Below are 19957 nucleotides of genomic sequence, written 5' to 3' on the forward strand. Positions count from 1 at the left end.
GAGGACCAATTTCAGTGTCCAAAGCTCCATCTGTCCCATTCTGTTGGCAATGATGATGTTATTGGAATGCAATTATTGACTACAAGAAGTTGATAACAGATGGGATTCAGGAGTGCGGCAAACCTGGATAAACCATCTGCCAAACCTCTTTGGCATCATTAACATTTTGCAACTGTGATTCCTGTCTAAAACTGGCAGGAATGGTGTTACTACCACTGGTGGGAATTAAGGTTAGCAATTGGGAGAGATCAGGTGCCACAGAGGGTCCACAACATTGATCATTGATGAGGAAGTGAAGATGGGAAGGAGAGGTTTGGGGTTGTCAAAAAGTCTTCAACTGGGACGTGAAGTCTTTATTAATAGGGACAGAGAGTACAAGAGCATGGAGATGATACTGAACTTGTACATGACACTTGCTGGAACTGGAGAATTGTGTACAGTTGTGGAGGCCACATTGTAGGAAAGATGTGAGTGCATTGGACTGAGTGCAGAAGAAATTTACAAGAATAGTTCCATAGTTCCAGGAATCAGAAACTTCAGTTATTAGATTAGAATGAAGAAGTTTGGTCTGTTCTTCTTGGAGAGAAGACGACTGACAGGTGACTTGATCAAGGTTTTCAAAACCATGAGAAATCTGGATACAGTAGATAAGGTGAAACTGTTCACGCTCATAACAGAAGGAAGAACAAGATGGCATATATTTAAGGTGATGTGCAAATGAAACAAGGGACAGAGAGGAGAGGAAAATTTTCCACACAATGAGGTATTAGGGTATGAAATATACTATGTGGAAATGTAGTGGAATCAAGTTCAATTGAAGCATTCAAAATGACATTGGATGATTACTTGAAAAGAAATTGTATGCAGGGAAATGAGGGAGAGACAGGAAATTGGGACTAGGGAATAGAATTGGTGCAGGCCCAATGGGCCAAATGGCCTCCTTTGTGCCATACCAACTTTGTCGTTCCAAACAATTTCAGATCAATCATTTCTTTTCCCCATCAGTAAAATGGTTCTGACAGTTTTATTTTTGAAAGCTGGGATCAAGCTCTTGCCGTGTTCCAGCACTCGATAGCTTTTGCAATCTTTTCGCAATATGTTCCTACTTGAACCCGAGCGAGTCACAGTCACCTGAACAGTTTGTTCACGACCTTCAGGTATAAAAAAAATTAACCTACATCCCATATCACTGGCATCCCTTAGCTTCAGGCTATCACCACTGACAAAGCTTTGGGCAAAATAGCAGACCGTTTTAATATAACTGCAGCCAGGTTTTATTACCTGGTAAAGTAAGTGGGGGTTGATTTGCCGATTTTTTTTCCCTCTTGCAGCTAGTTAAATGGGTTTAACTTGCAGTCTGTAAAAGGGAAAAGGCCTTAAACACTGAGCATGAACAACTGGGCAAAAGTATTACTTCTCTTCTTCATTTATGGCACTCTTAATGCTGAAAGTGTCAGAGCTACAGGAAAAGGTAAGGGCACCAAACCATATTTCTACTCAGAGTAATTTGGAGACAGTAAGGACTGCAAATGCTGGACGCTAGAGACAATGCAGTAATTTGGGCAACTGCAAATATTTATGGAGTAACTGCATTGCAAAGCGAATACCACATAATTCATTCCCTTTGGTGGAATTTCTGTGAAACACAACTAGGAAGTAATCAGTGACTACTGCAGTTGCTGCATGCATTTTCTAATTGTGCCATCCGGTTTTAGTGGGGGGTCACAGATTGGTTTTCTATAGCATGATAACTGAAGCATTCCTTATATTCTTTAGCTCATGCAGACCATTGTTTCTGATAATGGGTCTTGAAAGGCATTTTACCATAAGATATCTAATGGAGTTTCAGCACAATATAAAGGAGACAATTAAATTCACAACATTTGCAACATGTGTATGAATGTACTGATTGTATTGTTTAATGGTGCAGAAACAAAATTAGTAGTGGCCGATATATAACCAGAGATATCATCACTACTTTTTCCATTTTCAGAAAACACTTCTGCCTTGATATAAAAATGTTGTCCATCTGTTTTATTTCTTTCCCACTCACCAGGTCTTGTGCAAATACGAGTACACTATGTTAAGTGAGAGGGAAAAGATCTGGCAAATGGAATACAATGTAGGAAAGTGTGAAATTATTCATTTTTCCAGGAAGAATAAAGAAACATTCTAGCTAAATGGTGAGAGACTACAAAGCTCCGGAATGTGGATACCTGGATGACCTTGTGCACAAACTGCAGAAGGTTAGTATGCAGATACAGCAAGTAATCAGGAAAGCTAATAGAATGTTCTGATTCTTGTGAGAGGAATTGAATGCAAGAGTAGTGAGTTCATGCTTCAGTTATATAGGGCATTGGTCAAACTGCATCTGCAGTACTAATATAATTCTGGTCACTGTACCTGTAGTGATTGCTATGAGGCTAGCCAGTGGGACCTCTCAGAATAGGAGTTCTCTGATTGGATCAGATAACAGCCTCAATCAGGGAGCCCTGGCTGACAGATATAAATATGAGTGTCAGCAGTTTTGTACACTCTGAGAAAGCCAGACCAGTGTCAAGTGCTATGCATGTGTAAATAAAGGGTGACTTGGTGACAGGATTCCAGTCCCTACAGAATAATATTAATACATTGGAAACAATTCAGAGAAGGTTTACCAAACATTACTCTGAATGAGTGGATTGCCTTAAAGGAAAGGCTAGACAGCCTAGATCTGTACCCGCTGGAATTTAGAAGAGCAAGAAGCGACTTAACTGAAATATAAAATCATGAAGGAATTTAACTGGGTGGATGTTGGAAGACTGTTTTCCCGTGTGGGAGAATCTAGAACTAGGATCATAGTTTAAAAATAAGGGATTGCCCACGTATGGAAGAAATGAGGAAGTTTTTTTTCTGAGCGTTGAGTGTCTTTGGACTTCCCTTCCTCAAAAAAAACAGATGCAGAATTTTTTAGTTCGTTTTAAGGCAGAGGTAGATATATTCTAATTACCAAGTGGATCAAAGTTATTAGATATATGCAGGAATGCGAGCTTTAGGTTAAAATCAAATCAGCTGCGATTTTATCGAGTAGTAAAGCAGGCTGGTGGGCCGAGTGGCCTACTCTTGTTACTTATTCGTGCAGGACGGTCGCTTCGGGCGGTAAAAAGGAGAAAAAGTAATAATTCTTTAAAAAGTTTAAAACGCACTGGAACATAAATCCAGCATTTAAACGACACCGGTAACTGAGCAGCCAAGGTCAAAGTATTATCAACACTCACCATCAAACGAACTTGCTTCCAGCGAAACACGCCCCGACCAATTTCAAACTGCTGTAAACCGTTAACTGAAGCCAGGAGGAAACGGCGGGACGGGTTTTTGGCGGGCTGCGATGGGATTGGCAAGATTAGAATTTCATTGAAGGATTGCGCACGAGCCGAGCAGCAAGAATTCGTCCTAGTACAATGGGATCGGGCAACAGGTTTTTGACGGCTTTGGGTCCAATTTGGTGGGGCAGCCATTTATTTTAAACAGTTGACTGCAAACATTCTCGCATTGTTTCTATTAACGACTGCGGCTGGAAGTTAAAGAGCAGATTTAACCCACACATCGCAACGTTAATCGGGTGAGTTCACACACACACAAAGGGAGGTTTGAATTGTCAGTGCAGGGACGCAAACTTTTTAAGTGTCTACAAGTGTGACGCTGGAAAAGCACAGCAGGTCAGTCAGCATCTAAGGAGCAGATGAGTCTTAGTTTCAGGCTGAAACCCTTACTATTTGCATTTCACAAAGGATCACTTCCTAAATAGATTAAGTTGGATATTTACTCAGTACAAAGATTATCTCTGCTATATGCTAACATTACCTATATATTTCATACCTAATCTTAGTAAGGGCAGAGCCAACAACTCCCTGAGGGATTTTCGCACACGGGGAGCTGATGATCTTTCGACTTAACTGTTATTATTGTTAAATTTCTTTTGAGTGTTTGTCTTCACGAGGCCTAGCCGGTTTTCTTGAGTTATAGACACAAACCCGCCTCATTAACTATCTAAGATAATAAAATGTGAGGCTGGATGAACACAGCAGGCCAAGCAGCATCTCAGGAGCACAAAAGCTGACGTTTCGGGCCTAGACCCTTCATCAGATTCATCACTTGCTGGATTCTGCTAGCCGCTGTGGGCAGCAGAACCTGGAATAGGGTCTGTTTCCATGCTGTACAGCTGTATGACTCTAGACTGGCATCCCCTGGTGCCCGTGCCATTTCGAAATACTGGCCTTAAACCTGGCAAGCATTGGCAATTAAAATTGCCATTCACTGTCAATATAATTGCACAGCAGCTTGTCGCGATGTATAGGTGGTAGAGCTAATGCTTTCATGCACATACAAATCCACTTACTTACCCTAATCACTGTTTAATTACCAGGCTACCCAGCTTACCTGCTCTTAGTCACAACCCATACTGATGCCCTATCAAAGTCATTACTTAGAGTCATAGAGCTGTGCAGCACAGAAACAGAACCTTCGGCCCAACTCGCCCATGCCAACCAGATATCCTAAATTAATGTAGTCCCATTTGTTAGCATTTGGCCCATATCCCCCTCAACTCTTCCTATTCATATATCCATCCAGATGCCTTTTGTAATTGTCCCAGCCTCCACCACTTCTTCTGGCAGCTCGTTCCATACAGGCACCACCCTCTGCAAGAAAAAAATGCCCTTAGGTCCATTTTAAATCTTAAAGCTATACCCCCTAGTTTTGGACATTCCCACACCTGGGGAAAAGATCTTGGCTATTCACCCTATCCATGCCCTTCATGATTTTACAAACTCCTAGGTCACTCCTCAGCCTCCAGTGCTCTAAGGAAAGTAGCCTCAGCCTATCGCCTAATGCATACTGTAGACCAGCATCATATTGTTGCACAATGAGTCATTCCTTCAAACAAATCTGAAGATTGTGGTTTAATTAAAAACCCCTAGGCGGAAAAAAAACAAAGTTGCATTCCCCTCCCCGAATGCCAACTATTTACTTGCATTAAGAGATAACAAGGTGTAGAGCTGCATGAACACAGCAGGCCAAACAGCATCAGAGGAGCAGGAAGGCTGACGTTCCAGGCCTAGACTCATTAACTTGTTTTGTTGACCAGCAAAGCTTTTGTTTTATTCGTTCATGGGAATGGAGGCATCACTGGCTAGAGCCATTGTAGCCACATGTAGGTAAGAATGGCAGATTCCCTTCCCTAATGGGCATTAGTGAAGCAGATAGGTTTTAATTACAATTGATATAACCCCTTAATTGATATGCTAAAGTCAATTAGCATTAGGCCACTATTTATTCCAGATTTTTTAAAATTCAAATTTCACCATCTGCCATGGTGGGACACAAACCCATGACCTCAGAGCATTGGTCTGGAGTTCTGAATTGCTGGCGCTGTGACATTACCACGAAGACACCACCTCCTTACATATGCATTTTACAGTCCAGAACTGTTGGCTGCTGCCAGCTCATTGCCTGGTGTCAGTCAGATCTTCCTGTGTAGCACTCGAGGCACATGAGCTCAGGCATGCTCAATGTGAGCTTCCTCCTCCCCATTGTCCTCATTTACCTCTGTCGGTTCCTCAGCATCCATCACATCCCCTTGTTGCCTGCCCCAAATGTGCAGAGCATGGCTGATATTGCATATTCATCCAGAGTATACTGCAAGGCCCCACCAAGCAGCTGAAACATATCCTCAGGGGGCCTTTTGTCTGCTCCACCACAGCCCCGGTCGAAGAATGGACAACATTATATCTGCACACGGCCTTAGCCCAGGGTTGTGCAACAGTGCTAACAGTCAGTGTTGCAGTGGGCAGCCCTTATCCTTCAGTAACCTGCTTTGCAAGGTCGCTGCCCCTCAAACGCAATAGAAGTACAGGAGTTCCCATGAATATAAGAGTCAAGGCAGCTGCTGGGTTACTGGGCACAATTCTCCAAGAAATGGATCTGGTGATCACAGATGACTGACACATCGATGGAATGGAATCCCTTCCTGTTAACGAACTTTACCGTGTTGTGGTATGGGCCTCTCACTGTTATGTGTGTGCAGTTTATGCTACCATGCACCTGAAGGAAGCTGGCATGCTGCCAAATGATAAGAGTGCAGCAGTGATCTCATCATGGGGGAGCAGTATGAATCAGTGTATGCTGGCACAAATGGCATTAGCGACTGTCTTCTGCATTTGTGGGAGATGAGTGAGAGATATCACATAGATGCTCCCTGAGGAGGAGCAAGTACATATAATTTCAATCAGCAGTCTTTTTCAAGGTTTCCGGCAAGCTCGGCCACTCAGTCCCATTTACCACAATCCACGCCTTGGCAGAGTTCAGTCCAGGTGTCCTGGAACATATGGAACTCGCTTTGACACCATACCTTGCTCATCCAAAACAAATGGTTTTGAGGACAAAAGACTGGTCCTCTTGTGTCTCTGAGGGGCCTGCATCTGAGACCTCTTCAAGTGCTTCCAGGCTAAGTAGCCGCTACGCTGAAACTTGCTGACACATCTGCTTTTCCTCCATTTCCCTCTGTTTTCTTCACAAGTCAGCCACTGTGACAACAACTTTGGGTGGATCCAGCAGTCATGCTTTCAATGGATCTGTGTTAGGGACATAAGTACCAGAACATGTCCTTAGATATGATGAGAGTCGGTGCTGACATCCCATATAGATGTTGGCTGTACACATTCTTCCACACAATGCGACATTGATTGTCCCAAAAGGATTGGCTATGGATTAAATTGTCACAGCACTTTGAGGAAGAAACTTATTTTGAAAAGTTGTTCCACCATCGTGTTGCAAACACGTAACAGTATTGGGGAATTGCTCCATGTATACTGAACATTTCCATTTCAGCCCCACATTCCCTGACTGGGACTACTCTCTATGGACCATCGACCATGCTTAAACCCTTGGACAGTGTATGGACTCTGTCCTTGATGGACTGAATCAGCTCACTTCAATTGACTGCAGCCCTCCCACCCTTTGACTCAACTGATAACTACTCCGCACAGACACGGTCATTCAGTTGAATCACATGCAGTGTGGATGGTACATAGGCTGCAGGTGTGAGATTGATGTAGCACTGTGTCATACATTGAGCATATCAAGCATCTGTTAAAAAACATTACAAGCTGCCTGGCTCTGTGTCTGTGCTGAACAACAAGTCAATACAGTAGTGCTGAGAGACTCTGGCTGAGGTGCAAATGTGTCAAAGGCATGGCATGGCAACATAAGAGAAGGGATACCATGAGCATATAGGTAGGTGGCAAGTGAGCGAGCACAAAGAGAGCAAGTGAGCGTCCCTGTGATGCAACCTGGTCTGAACAGTGAGCTGGGCGTCAGTACCAGTGTGCAAAGTGTCCTTGCAACAACCTTTCAACGATAGTTGCGGGAACGCTTCAAAGTGCAGAAGTCTTGTACACAGGATTTAAAGATATGCCCAAATGATGTGGAGAGACTGGTATGAGACAGAATTTGTGGATAAGGGGTGTATTTGGAATTTACTCAGGAACAGGGGTACCGGGGTCCAAGGTAGCATTCGGAGGAGCAAGTGGCTAGTGAGAGTCACTGGATATCTGCACTGACTTTCATGTTACGGATTTTTGTATTTCGTTTCTATTTGTCTGATGGTATGAGAGGATGCTGCATATTAATGAGAAAAGATTTTCAGTTAATGAGAGTGGTAACAAGCAATAATCCTCATTAATAGGATTCTCATCTCTCCTTGGTGAGAATCTTGTCTTGACATTTGGAACTCTGTTGGAAAATGCAATTTGTTCTTCCTGGTGTTGAGAAAGTCCTTACTGGACTTTTCACATGATTCTCTGATAACCCACACCAATAAGATTCTGTCCAATAAATCAATTTTAGTGAGAGTGGGGTGCAGAACAGGGAAATTGTGTTTAACTACATATTATAATATTGTTGGAAAGGGTATGTATTGTACTATTTGCTTGCTGAACCAAATAAATGTGCTGTGTCACCTACTTTGTATGAAAATTTAAGCTATATGTAACATTTGTCACAGTACTTGTTACAGGTATTGCACATTTCTCATGCATAGATATTGCATACAAATGCATACAAATTTACCTAAATGAAATGTGTGGATATTTGGTATTTGTACAACAAACATCAGTAAACAGTGATAATGGGAACTGCAGCAGTGATAAAGGGAACTGCAGATGCTGGAGAATCCAAGATAATAAAATGTGAGGCTGGATGAACACAGCAGGCCAAGCAGCATCTCAGGAGCACAAAAGCTGACGTTTCGGGCCTAGACCCTTCGTCAGAGAGGTGGGTGGGGTGAGGGTTCTGGAATAAATAGGGAGAGAGGGGGAGGCGGACCGAAGATGGAGAGAAAAGAAGATAGGTGGAGAGGAGAGTATAGGTAGGGAGGGGATAGGTCAGTCCAGGGAAGACGGACAGGTCAAGGAGATGGGATGAGGTTAGTAGGTAGGAGATGGGGGTGCGGCTTGGGGTGGGAGGAAGTAAACATTTAATTTGTATGTTCATATAATTTATTGCATTACAAGTCTGCTGTACTGCCACCATCATTCATAGGTATTATATGAGGCACTGGGCTAAAAGCCATGCTGGTGCAGGTTGTTTTAGTGCAGGTTCTTCAGTTCTTCATAAAAGTTCTGGACCAGACTTCTAGGTTACTTTTAAAGTACATTTGTTGACAGTCTGTGCAAGATGATTAGGCATCATCCTCTGAGCGTGCAATTCTAAACTTCTAGCAGAGTCCTATCACATTATTGCTGAAGTCACAGATACTTCACAGAGGGTCATCTATGCATTTATTATCTCTATATCTCTCTCTCCCAAGTACTTTCTTGGTTTGAAGCATTATTACCTAAAAATATTTCTTAACTTGCTGAAATATTTAACTAAAACTGTTCCTTTTCTAATCGTGTCAGAGCAGTGTTTGTGCCCTTTTTTTGTAATTCAAATGAACCACATGGAATCTGTTGACTTGAAGACTTGAAGATGTTTCATGGATTTATTTATAATTAAAATTAATACACACAGAACTGAATATTCTCTTGACACTTCTTAATCTGGGTGCTGCATCTGTATATAGGGCCCTGAGAGGAATACTTTTCTTTAAGCAACAGCCCAACACCCATTTTCCCCAAAGATAAGTATCATACCCTAAAAGTAAAAGCATATGAACATTGGAAATTAGTAAAATTATACAGAGATGTGTGTTATAAAACATATAAAAATAGGTGTAAAGGTTGTAACAGAGAAAGTACAGAATTCTAAGGAGCCAAGTATCAAATCTTTCAGTCTTCTATGGTGCTACCTTCGGGGGATGTGGATTTCACCCCCAGTTACTCTTGGTTCTCTGAAGTGTTGTCAAAGGGTTGACAGTTGTCCTGATGTTCCATCACACCACCATCATCTAAGTATGTTCTTTTGTGTCCAGTGTGTATCATTGAAATATTGTTTCCCATGACTGGCGTCTGCATCTCTTTTAATGATGCTCTTCCTCTGCTCGTAGCTTGGTTCCTATTGCAGGGTATGTGACTCTGACCTGTTGTTCTGAGGTAGTTACATCATGCACTATCTTCATCCTTCTATGTTTGTTGAGAATTATGTCCTTCATTTTGGAAAATTTGGATAGGTGGTAGCTTGGCAAGATCATTTTCACTTGCCTTCAAAACATGTTCACTGCTGGTGGTAGTAACTGCACATCCAGAGGTGTACCCTGAGGTTTAGCAATGCAACATGAAAATTTTGTTTCATTGCCCTGCATTTCAGGATAAGTGATTTAATGGTGCAAACCATGCATTTAGTGAGGGTCTTTGATCTGCAACAATATGCGGAAGGTATCACATATTTGATGCCCTATTTAGCATATAAGTTGCATGAAAGTCTTCCTGAACACTGTGGCTGCTATTGGAAATAATATCTTCTCGTGCACCAAGCAGACTGAATACGGCAATCAGTGTAATGTGTCCGCAACAGATGCATTTGAAGAACGCTTGACCTGTCTAAAAATTGGAGATTTGGAGAAATAATCAGTGACTAAGATAAAGTCATTTCCATTTATAAATAAATAGATTTCTAGATGGAAAATGCCCTATTGTGTGGATGCAGCATGGGTTGATGACAGGCAGATCAGGTTTATCTAATTTACTGGCATTCTTTGAGGTGGACAACAGGGAACTGGTGGATGTGGTGTATCCGGATTTCCAGAAAGCACTTGACAAGGTGCTGCTCAAAAGGCTGCTGTATAAGATGAAAGTGCAAGGTGTTATCAGAATAAAGTAACATGGATAAACGATTGGCTACGTAACAGAAAACAAAGAGTGGGGATAAATGAGAACTTTTCTGGTTGGCAATCAGTGGCTAGGGGTGTGCCTCAGGGATCTGTGTTGGAACTGTAATTGTTTACAATTTACATAAATGATTTAGGGTTGGGCACCAAGTGTGGTATGTCAAAGTTTGCAGGTGAAACTAAAATGAACAATAATGTGCAGAGGATACTGAAAGTCTGCAGAGTGATGTAGATAGGTTAAATGATTGGGCAAGGGCCTGGCAGATGGAGTAGAATGTTGTTAAATGGGAAGTCATCCATTTTGGTAGGAATAAAAGCAAAATTGACTATTATTTAAATGGTGAAAAATCCCAGCATGTGCAGAAGGACCTGGGTGCCCTTGTGTATGAATCAGAAAAGTTGGCTTGCAGATGCAGCGGGTAATTAAGGCAATTGAAATATTGTCCTTTATTGCTAGAGGGATGGAGTTTGAAAACAAGGAGGTTTGCTGCAGCTGTGTAGGGTGCTGGTGAGGCTGCACTTGGAGCACTGTGTACAGTTTTGATCTCCTTATTTGAAGAAGAATAGAGTGGCACGAGAGGAGATACAGAGGAGGTTCACTAGGTTGATTCTGGAGTTGAGAGTGTTGGTTTATGAGGTGAGAGTGAGTAGATTGGGACTATGCTCATTGGAATTTAGAAGAATGCTAGGGACCTTATAGAAACATACAAAATTATGAAGGAAATGGATAAGATAGAAACTGGAAGGTTGGTTCCACTGACCAGTGAAACTAGAATTTGGGGGCATAGCCTCAAAATAAGGGGGAGCAAGTTTAGGAGTGAGTTGAGAAGGAACTACTTCATCTGAAAGATTGTGAATCTATGAAATTGGTTCCTATTGCAGGGTGTGTGACTCTGACCTGTTGTTCTGAGGTAGTTACATCATGCACTATCTTCATCCTTCTATGTTTGTTGAGAATTATGTCCTTCATTTTGGAAAATTTGGATAGGTGGTAGCTTGGCAAGATCATTTTCACTTGCCTTCAAAACATGTTCACTGCTGGTGGTAGTAACTGCACATCCAGAGGTGTACCCTGAGGCTTAGCAATGCAACATGAAAATTTTGTTTCATTGCCCTGCATTTCAGGATAAGTGATTTAATGGTGCAAACCATGCATTTAGTGAGGCTCTTTAATCTGCAACAATATGCGGAAGGTATCACATATTGCCCAGTGAAGCAGTTGAGGCTACTTCATTGAATGTTTTTAAAGCAAAGATAAGTTTTTGAACAGTAAAAGAATTGAGGGTTACAGTGAGTAGGTGGACCTGGCCCCATTATTATTGAATGGCGGAGCAGACTCAATGGGCCAGATGGTCTTCTCTTCATCCTGTTTCTTATGTCCTTGTTTACAATAAATAGATCAGTGGTGATTTTAGATGAAGGGTCTAATGGAATCTCATGAGGATTTAGAGGTTCTCTCTGTTACTGTGACATGCCTCATTCACCCACATTAACTTTTTGATGTCTCCATTGATCGCTGGCCGATAAACCAAATCCTCTGGTCCACTGTGCTCACATGTCCTTGGTGTAATACATTTATATAGATACTTTTATAAATACAATCAAAATGACCCACAACTGAAGGCTTTGTGGAACATTAACACTGAAGACTGGCTTGACACTGTAAAAATTGTTGCCAGATGCTTTTTTGGGACAGAGAATCTCAGGCAGAAGTACTGTACTCGTTTCTCTTTGAAATTATCGCCTCTTGGGATAGTGAGCTCGTCTCTGTCAAGACAAAAACATCTGGCAACAATTTTACAGCGTTAGGCCAGTCTGCTGTGCTAACTTTCCATAATGCTTTCAGTTGTGGGTCATTCTGTTACAGTGGGGAAATAGGCCCTTTGGCCCATCGAGTCTACACTGATCCTCCGAAGAGCATCCCATCCAAACTTAACCCCCCCACCCTATCCCTGTAACCCTGCATTTCCCATGGCTAACCCATCTAACCTACACATCCTTGAACACTGCAGGCAATTTAGCATGACTGATCCACCTAACCTGCACTTCTTTGGACTGTGGGGAAAAAACCGGACCACCTGGAGGAAACCCACACAGACATGGGGAGAATGTGCAAACTTTGCAAAGACACCCAAGGCTGAGGCAGCAGTGCTAACCACTGAGCTACCGTGCCAATGTGGCAGTTGTCAGTGGTATCATTGAGTTCTGCACTCTTGGTACGTGTTCTTCAAATTCAGAGTGGTAGTGTATTTGACCTAACCCATGTCAGTCTTCAATTTGAATGTGTATTTGCCAGCTTTCTTCAGATATGATGTAATTGTGGTAAAGGCTTCTAGCTGACTATTTTTGTCCATACATTGTGTTATGTTCTCAATGTGAAGAGCCTTTTCATCCTCTGTTTGGGAATCATTCACTGTTTTTGAACATTGTGTATCACCTTACTTTTATCAGATCTCTGACACCCTGCTTGCTGCTGTTGCCATTCTGCTGTGGCTGTTTGCTGTTTGGTTCTGTACTTTTGTAGCCTCTGGCTGACCAAGTTTCTTGCATAAGTGGGCCCAGTATTCTTTCGTGCTGCACACCTTGCTCAGATATTAGGATATAGGAGAGCTTCATGATAGGTACATTAGATTGCATGTACCATGTAGCTTGCTCACTTTGTGTCCTGGTTATCGTGTTAATGTTGCTGGCTGCACATAGCACTTGCGGTGCTGTTAACCAACTACAGTGACTGCATTTTCAGCCATCAGTGAACAGTGAGTCAATAATGTGCTGTTTATTTTTTCCAAGAAAAAAATATTTTTGGAAATCTTTGATTGGTTTTGAGGCAGTTACTAAATTAATTATTTATCCGACAGCTCAGTCCCTGAGAAATCACATTTGTTGCATTTGTTACAGTATTTGGTGACAAATTGATCTATTGAATCTTGTGGCTATTTCCTGTAGAATATCAATTCTAAGCAATAAATTCTAATATTTAGTTTTAGATGAAGCTGGTCTTCTGCAGTTTCCTCAAGAAATCACAAGAATATCAAATTTTCAAGGGGACAGCAATATATTCTATACAAGTAGAAGATGCTAATTGGTTGACTGGTGAACCTTGGCTACTGGGGCATTGCCATTGGATTATGCACTAGGGAACCTTTACTGTCAAGCTGCATTTAAATTAGACAGCACTATTCTGAGTTCCAGATTTTTACCATCCTTTGTGTAAAATGAAGTTTCAGTCCTGATTTCACCCTTCTATGGCTTGGCTTGTGTTCTTAACTTGCTAGTAAGCCACATTACAGCCAGTTACAGTCTACTAATCTTTCAAACAGTGAAAAATATACATTACATTCTGACCAATGTACACACCTCAAAACAAGCTTTTGTTTGTGTCAACGCAAAGTAAAAACCAAAAAACTGTGGATGCTGTAAATCAGGAAACGAAACAAAGTTGCTGGAAAAGCTCAGCAGGTTTAGCAGCATCTGTGAAGGAAAAACCAGAGGTAATGTTTCAGCTCCGATGACCCTTCTTCAGAACTGATGGTGGCTGGGAAAATGTCAGTTTATATGCAGATAAAACGGGAGAGGGATGGGATCAGGAGTAAACGATAGGATAGAGCCTAAAGACAGAGAACAGCAGTCGGACAGACAAACAGTTGATAACAATTAGACTGGGAAGGTGAATGGTTGTTAATGGAGACTATTAGTGACAAATAACAGGTAGAGTGTAATGGCAGGCTATGTGGTAACATGGTCTGGTGTGTGGACTAGGGGGCTGGGACATGGGAGAGTTTAGGCCCTAAAATTATTGAACTCAATATTGAGTCCGGAGGGCTGTAGGGTCCCCAAGTGGAAAATGAGGTGTTGTTCTTTTAGCTTGTGTTGAACTTCGCTGGAACACTGCAGTAAACAGAGACAGACACATTGGTCAGGGAACGGGTAGTTCAGGTTTGTTTTGCAAGCAAAATGTAGATGTTCTTGTTTGTGTCAGCTGACCGCCACTGGTGCCCATGAAGTGCAGGAGAGGAGTGAGTTATTTCAGACTCATCAATATGTTTGGAATTTTCATTTAAACAAACATCCTAAATGATTCATGGCCTGTGGGTCCTTTTTTAAAAAGTACAATTAGTTTCATTATTGACAATTATGTCTGAAACTGATGCAGGTTTGTAATTGGAGTAAGGCCATGTTTCCTTACATAGTCTTTGACCTGAGGAGCCACAACTTTCAGGTCTGCAATTGACTGCCTGCACAATACAGTCTGAAGCTTGTCAACAGTGTATGCTGGGTTAGAAAACTCAGTTGTAGCGAGTACCCATCTCAGAGGTCTTACCTTATGCTGTAAGTAAGAGCAGAGAATATTTTGAAGAGGATATTATTGCGAGTTTGACGTGACTGCACACACCAGGGAAGATTTTCCACTTGGGGGCCCTTGAAGGGTGTCTGAATGATGCAGGATGCTGAAGGGAACACTAAACCTGAATGGAAAGAAGAGCTTCACAATTGCCCTGGCCCAGCCAATTTTCATGGCTCTTTACACTGGGATGCACAGTGTGGTGTGGAAACAAGAATGGAACTGCGAACCCTTGAACCTAAAGAATAGTAACCAGAGGATCCTGAGATCCAGAGATCACAAAGGAGAGGAGTGGGGTGGATGTCAGGAGTTAAGTATAACCATCTGACATGGAGAACCTCTCTGTGAGTATAGTGCAACAAGGCAGATAACATTCTTTCCTGTGCCTGTTCACCATTGGTCCTAACATGAACACACAGGGGTGGCCTGTTAGAGGTTAAACCCTGGGGAAGTCAGTAGATGGCTTCACTTCAGCTGTAAGGATGTACCTCAGTGTTAAGAAGTAATGAAATTACAACAAGTTAAAATATGTTATGGTTGTACAGAGTTCTGCGTGTCTTTGTAACTGGTCTCTGATGGTCAGGAATGTACCAGTCACAATAGAACTCTGAATTGTTGTTATCTTTTATGCCGCAGATTAAGCTGTTTAGAATCTCCTCAAGTGGGCAGTTTTCACTGATACCCTGCAGATACAGTGCTGGCATGACAAGATAGCTTTTCCAGGGTTATCTTCTAAACTGTAAGATATCCCAACTGTGCTGTTCACTTTCATCAGCATCCCTTTCTTCCTTTCATTATTACAGGAACCACCCTCCAGTTATGATATTACCAAAGTGATAAATACAGATCAAAAACTGGAAAATGGGATTAAGTTTAATGGCTCCTGAAAGACCAGTGCAGACATGATGGGCCAAATACCTCCTTCCGTGCTGTAAATTAATTTAATTCTGTGATTGAGGTCCTTAGCAAGAAATCGCCTGATACAAGCACCATAGGTGGTTTTCAAAAATAACGCTTTGCTGGTTTTTAGAACATAGAACATAGAAGAGTACAGCACAGAACAGGCCCTTCAGCCCACAATGTTGTGCCGACCATTGATCCTCATGTATGCACCCTCAAATTTCTGTGACCATATGCATGTCCAGCAGTCTCTTAAATGACCCCAATGACCTTGCTTCCACAACTGCTGCTGGCAACGCATTCCATGCTCTCACAACTCTCTGCGTAAAGAACCTGCCTCTGACATCCCCTCTATACTTTCCACCAACCAGCTTAAAACTATGACCCCTCGTGCTAGCCATTTCTGCTCTGGGAAATAGTCTCTGGCTATCAACTCTATCTATGCCTCTCATTATCTTGTATACCTCAATTAGGTCCCCTCTCCTCCTCCTTTTCTCCAATGAAAAGAGACCAAGCTCATCAGTCTGTAACTGGGTTTCCACATGTAATTTGAATAAATAAAACTCAACACAATTCCACTTTTGACTTTGACTTCTAAACAAAAAGTCACATATTAAGCTGTCTCCGCTCCAGGGATAATGCAAAATCTCAATTTTTTTCCAGCTTTCTTTTCAAAACAAAATAGATGCGGTCCTCAGAATGTGTTAACACAGCTCCCAGAGATTTTTATATTCTCTTTTACCACTGGGTGATTAACCTGCTGATTGTAGCTGTTCTTATCAGGAGATCTGCTGTCATGGTTGGATCAATTCATCTGTCTTGCTTCGTCTTGTCATGCACTGTAGCTCATCTGCACTACTTTGTGACATGCATCATTTTGCACTCTGATTTCTGCTGTTATTAACTGTTTTATAATTAGCATTGAGATGAAAGCTTCCTCGTTGTTACTGACTCAGTTATTAAGTATCACAACAACACTCAAAAGACCAGTGCAAAGATGTTTCTTACATTCATGCAAACAACAAAGTATCATGATTTCAAACATGTTCTGCTGTTCATATTCTGCTTTTAGGAGCAGCACATGACACAAATTGCCATGAACTCTGGATACCCAAAGAGAGTAAGTTCTGTCTAGCATAGGGTAAGCTTCATGCAACTGGAATATAAACAAGACTAGAATGGGATTGTGATGTTTGAATTGCTGACTGGTAGCAAGTCATTCATGATTCAAAATATGTGCATGTAGAATGGTTTTGTGCCTTACCAATGATGCCACAACATCATGTGTGAGTATAATTGAGTTAGACTATTGGAATTCCTCAATGTAAATTTATGATGTAATAACACCAAGAAAGAATTTTAAGACTAGGTCAAGCTTCCTGACTCACCACAATATCAGTTTAAGCTTTTAACCATTTTGCTGAAAATATTATCAAAATAACTTTTAAATTCCTTCTATCATTCACAAGAATTCATCACAAATAATATTCTTCATGATTTGCAAGAAGAGATACCGTCTGAGAATCTAGTGTTTGAGCAGAAGTGCTTGTGATGGAATGTTCAATGCATTAACTGATATATATGTCAAACTATTTCTTTATTGAACAAATCATTCTTATCAGCAATTCGTGTTGACTTATTCCAGTGGTACTGTGTCTGGTTAAAGTCGAGCGTTATCTAGGTTGCAAAATCTACTTTATGTGTAAATGCTTCGTTGCCAACTCTCACTATTGAGGGATACTTGCTGTTGTTAGTTGGATCAACACAACTTCTAGTCCTGTTTTTTGGTAGAAATAAGTCAGCCATTTTTTACCCCATGATTAGCGTTTTCCCTATTTGGAGATGTCTTATTCCTCATTCTTTAGATCCTTCTGCATTTTAATTTTCATTCTTTCATTGGATATTGGCATCTGAGACAAGGCTGGGATTTGTTGCATGGCTTCTGGCAGATGACAAACAGTCCCAACCCTTTAACCTATGACCAGTCATAAGGAGACAGAACATAACACTTTCACAGACCATCTTTCACCTTCTTATACAAAAATGACCTTTTCTTTTTGTCATCTGTCTCTGAAAGCACAGAAAGCACCCAGAAATTCAGTACCTCAGATTTTTAAAACCCATCCTGCCTCTCTAAAGTATCTGACTTTAAACAGAAGTTGCTATTAAAGGCAAAGGTCACTAAAAGTTGACTTATGTTATTGCTGTATTGCAAATATGCAGTTACTCAGTGAACATCTAAATGCAACATGGGTCAGGATCTGACCTGTCATCGGGAAAGAGTCTTGCTCCACCTTGTTTCAGAGATAGTTCTCTACTTAAGACATAATTTACATCAAAGAAAGAATGACTTACGTTTACATAGCACTTTTCATGTGCCTTTCAGCAAGTAAAATACTTTTGAAGTGTATTCTCCAGTTGTAATGTAGGACCTGCAGCAGCCAATATGTGCACAGCAAAACTCTCACAAACAATACTCTTATAATGACTGAGGGATATACATTGGCTGCGAAGCCAAGAATAACATCCCTGTCTTCTTCAAAGCAGTGACATTGGATCTTCCATATCCACCCAAGGGGCCAGATGGATCCTCAGCTTAAAATCTCATCCAAAGGGCAGCGCCTACTACATAGCAGCCCTGCCAGACACCTCAGTCGTACACTGGAATTTCAGTTTTGTTTGATATCCTTAAGCCCTTGAGTGGAAATTAAACCCAAAACCTTGTGACTCAGAAATTAGAATGCTCCAGTTGAGCCACAGTAGATACACATTATGCAAATACGGTGGCACTGTGAAGATTCACAGTGGGACCTGGTACCATTTACCAAGTTTCTGGTTAAGGGCAAAGGAATAACATTCATCACCAAGAACGTCCATTCTCAAACAGTACATTTAGTAATATACATTCAAATGTGTTTTAGACATTTAAAGATCATTTCTGGAGCATCCTGCACTTCTTCCTTTACATTTAAATGGGAGGTTTAGTAGCAATATGTAACAGGATGCTGTGAAAATGAAAACATTGAAAGACATTACTGAATGCGTGCTTTGAGTTTGCACATTCTGTGAAGAAGGTTATTCATTTGTCCCTGACAAGCAACTGGGTGAATGGTACAAGGTCCCATTCTGAAGCAATATTGATCACCTCTGTGAAATTACGTTGCCAGAAATACTTTAGGTTTAATAATTAATCTACATTGCTATCTACGGCCTGGAAGAAAGGATTATTGAGCTCTCCTCAGCAGGTTTTCACAAATGATTCACCATATTGACAAAATGTCAGTTATCTGAACTGACCAGATCAGGGAATAGTCACTTTTTTTTTGCTTTAATTTGTTTAATCCAGTGATGAACATGTGAGTCAGGGTAATTTGATGGTTTGTATACAGACTGATAAAATTTTTCATCACCATTTTATAAAGTCAGTGGGAAAATTTCCTTCTTGTTCTTCCTAGAAAAATCATAAATACTTCCACATTTTATACAGAATCACTGAGAGTTGTATAGAGGAATTGCCAAAGGCACCTCATCTGATTTTGCTGTCTTCCCTGTGTTAAATGGCAGCTTTCCAATGCATGAAAGCAGCCTTGCGCATCAGGAATCAGAGATACAATTATCTCTGTGTTAAATGAGAGTAGGTATGATGTTGAAAAGATAATCTTCCCTCTGCAGGATACCAAGGGACTCTCAGCAATTCGAAGGAAAATGGAATGTTGTATATTAAATGTTACTCTATATAAAGTAGGGATATTTTACTCCAATTGTATAGTGAGTTTCTCCTATTTCCCTTTGTTGGTCTTTACTTTTGTTTTTAGACATACACTACACTGCGTTCCATGTTTCCTTTACAGTTTTTGCTTCTTTCTCATTTTATTTTTCCCCTTTTTTGCTTTTGTTCTCTTTATTTTCTGTTGTTGGTGCTCCATTAAGAATTATAGTTTTGAAGTAGCAGGTTTCTACCTACATATGGCATCCATGTCAAATAAAAGAGTGATGAAATCATGGGATAACAAGATGTAGAGCTGGATGAACTCAGCAGGCCAAGCAGCATGAGAGGAGCAGGAAAGCTGACGTTTTGGGTCCAGACCCTTCTTCAGAAAAGGGTCTGAAGAATTTTCTAAAGAAGGGTCTAGACCCAAAATGTCAGCTTTCCCACTCCTCTGATGCTGACTGGTCTGCTGTGTTCATCCAACTCTACACCTTGTTATCTGAGATTCTCCAGCATCGGCAATTCTTACTATCTCAGTGATGAAATCATGCTTTTTTATTGTTTATTTAATCACTGATTTCAAGAAAGAAGATGGTTAAACTTTCTGACACAGATAAACTTTCATATGCAGAAAATAGTTTTTCTGTTGTTTTCTGTATTTTCCTCCAGGGGAATTTTGGAGCTGTACTTTCAGGATTTTATT

The 19957-nt window shown here is 41.1% G+C and overlaps 1 protein-coding gene and 1 long non-coding RNA gene across 5 annotated transcripts in view; one reads left to right on the plus strand and one right to left on the minus strand.

The window, feature by feature from the left end:
- Positions 1-3327, minus strand: part of LOC125467211 (uncharacterized) — a 75808-nt gene extending 72481 nt beyond the window's left edge. The window contains exon 1 of the long non-coding RNA XR_007250594.2: positions 3258-3327. This is a non-coding gene — a long non-coding RNA (uncharacterized LOC125467211). The remainder of the gene's footprint in view (positions 1-3257) is intronic.
- Positions 1205-19957, plus strand: part of lipca (lipase, hepatic a) — an 81873-nt gene continuing 63120 nt past the window's right edge. For 2 of the 4 annotated variants that reach the window (XM_048562735.2, XM_048562738.2), the window contains exon 1: positions 1205-1471. In XM_048562735.2, coding sequence (XP_048418692.1) covers positions 1390-1471 — 82 coding nt within the window. In that variant the 5' untranslated portion in view covers positions 1205-1389. Of the gene's footprint in view, positions 1472-2056; positions 2247-3349; positions 3602-19957 lie in introns of those variants that run through there. The other 2 variants (XM_048562736.2, XM_048562737.2) reach the window with 2 other exon arrangements.

This window comes from Stegostoma tigrinum, chromosome 33, assembly GCF_030684315.1.
Source record: "Stegostoma tigrinum isolate sSteTig4 chromosome 33, sSteTig4.hap1, whole genome shotgun sequence".
In the NCBI taxonomy this organism is placed as follows: Eukaryota; Metazoa; Chordata; class Chondrichthyes; order Orectolobiformes; family Stegostomatidae; genus Stegostoma; species Stegostoma tigrinum.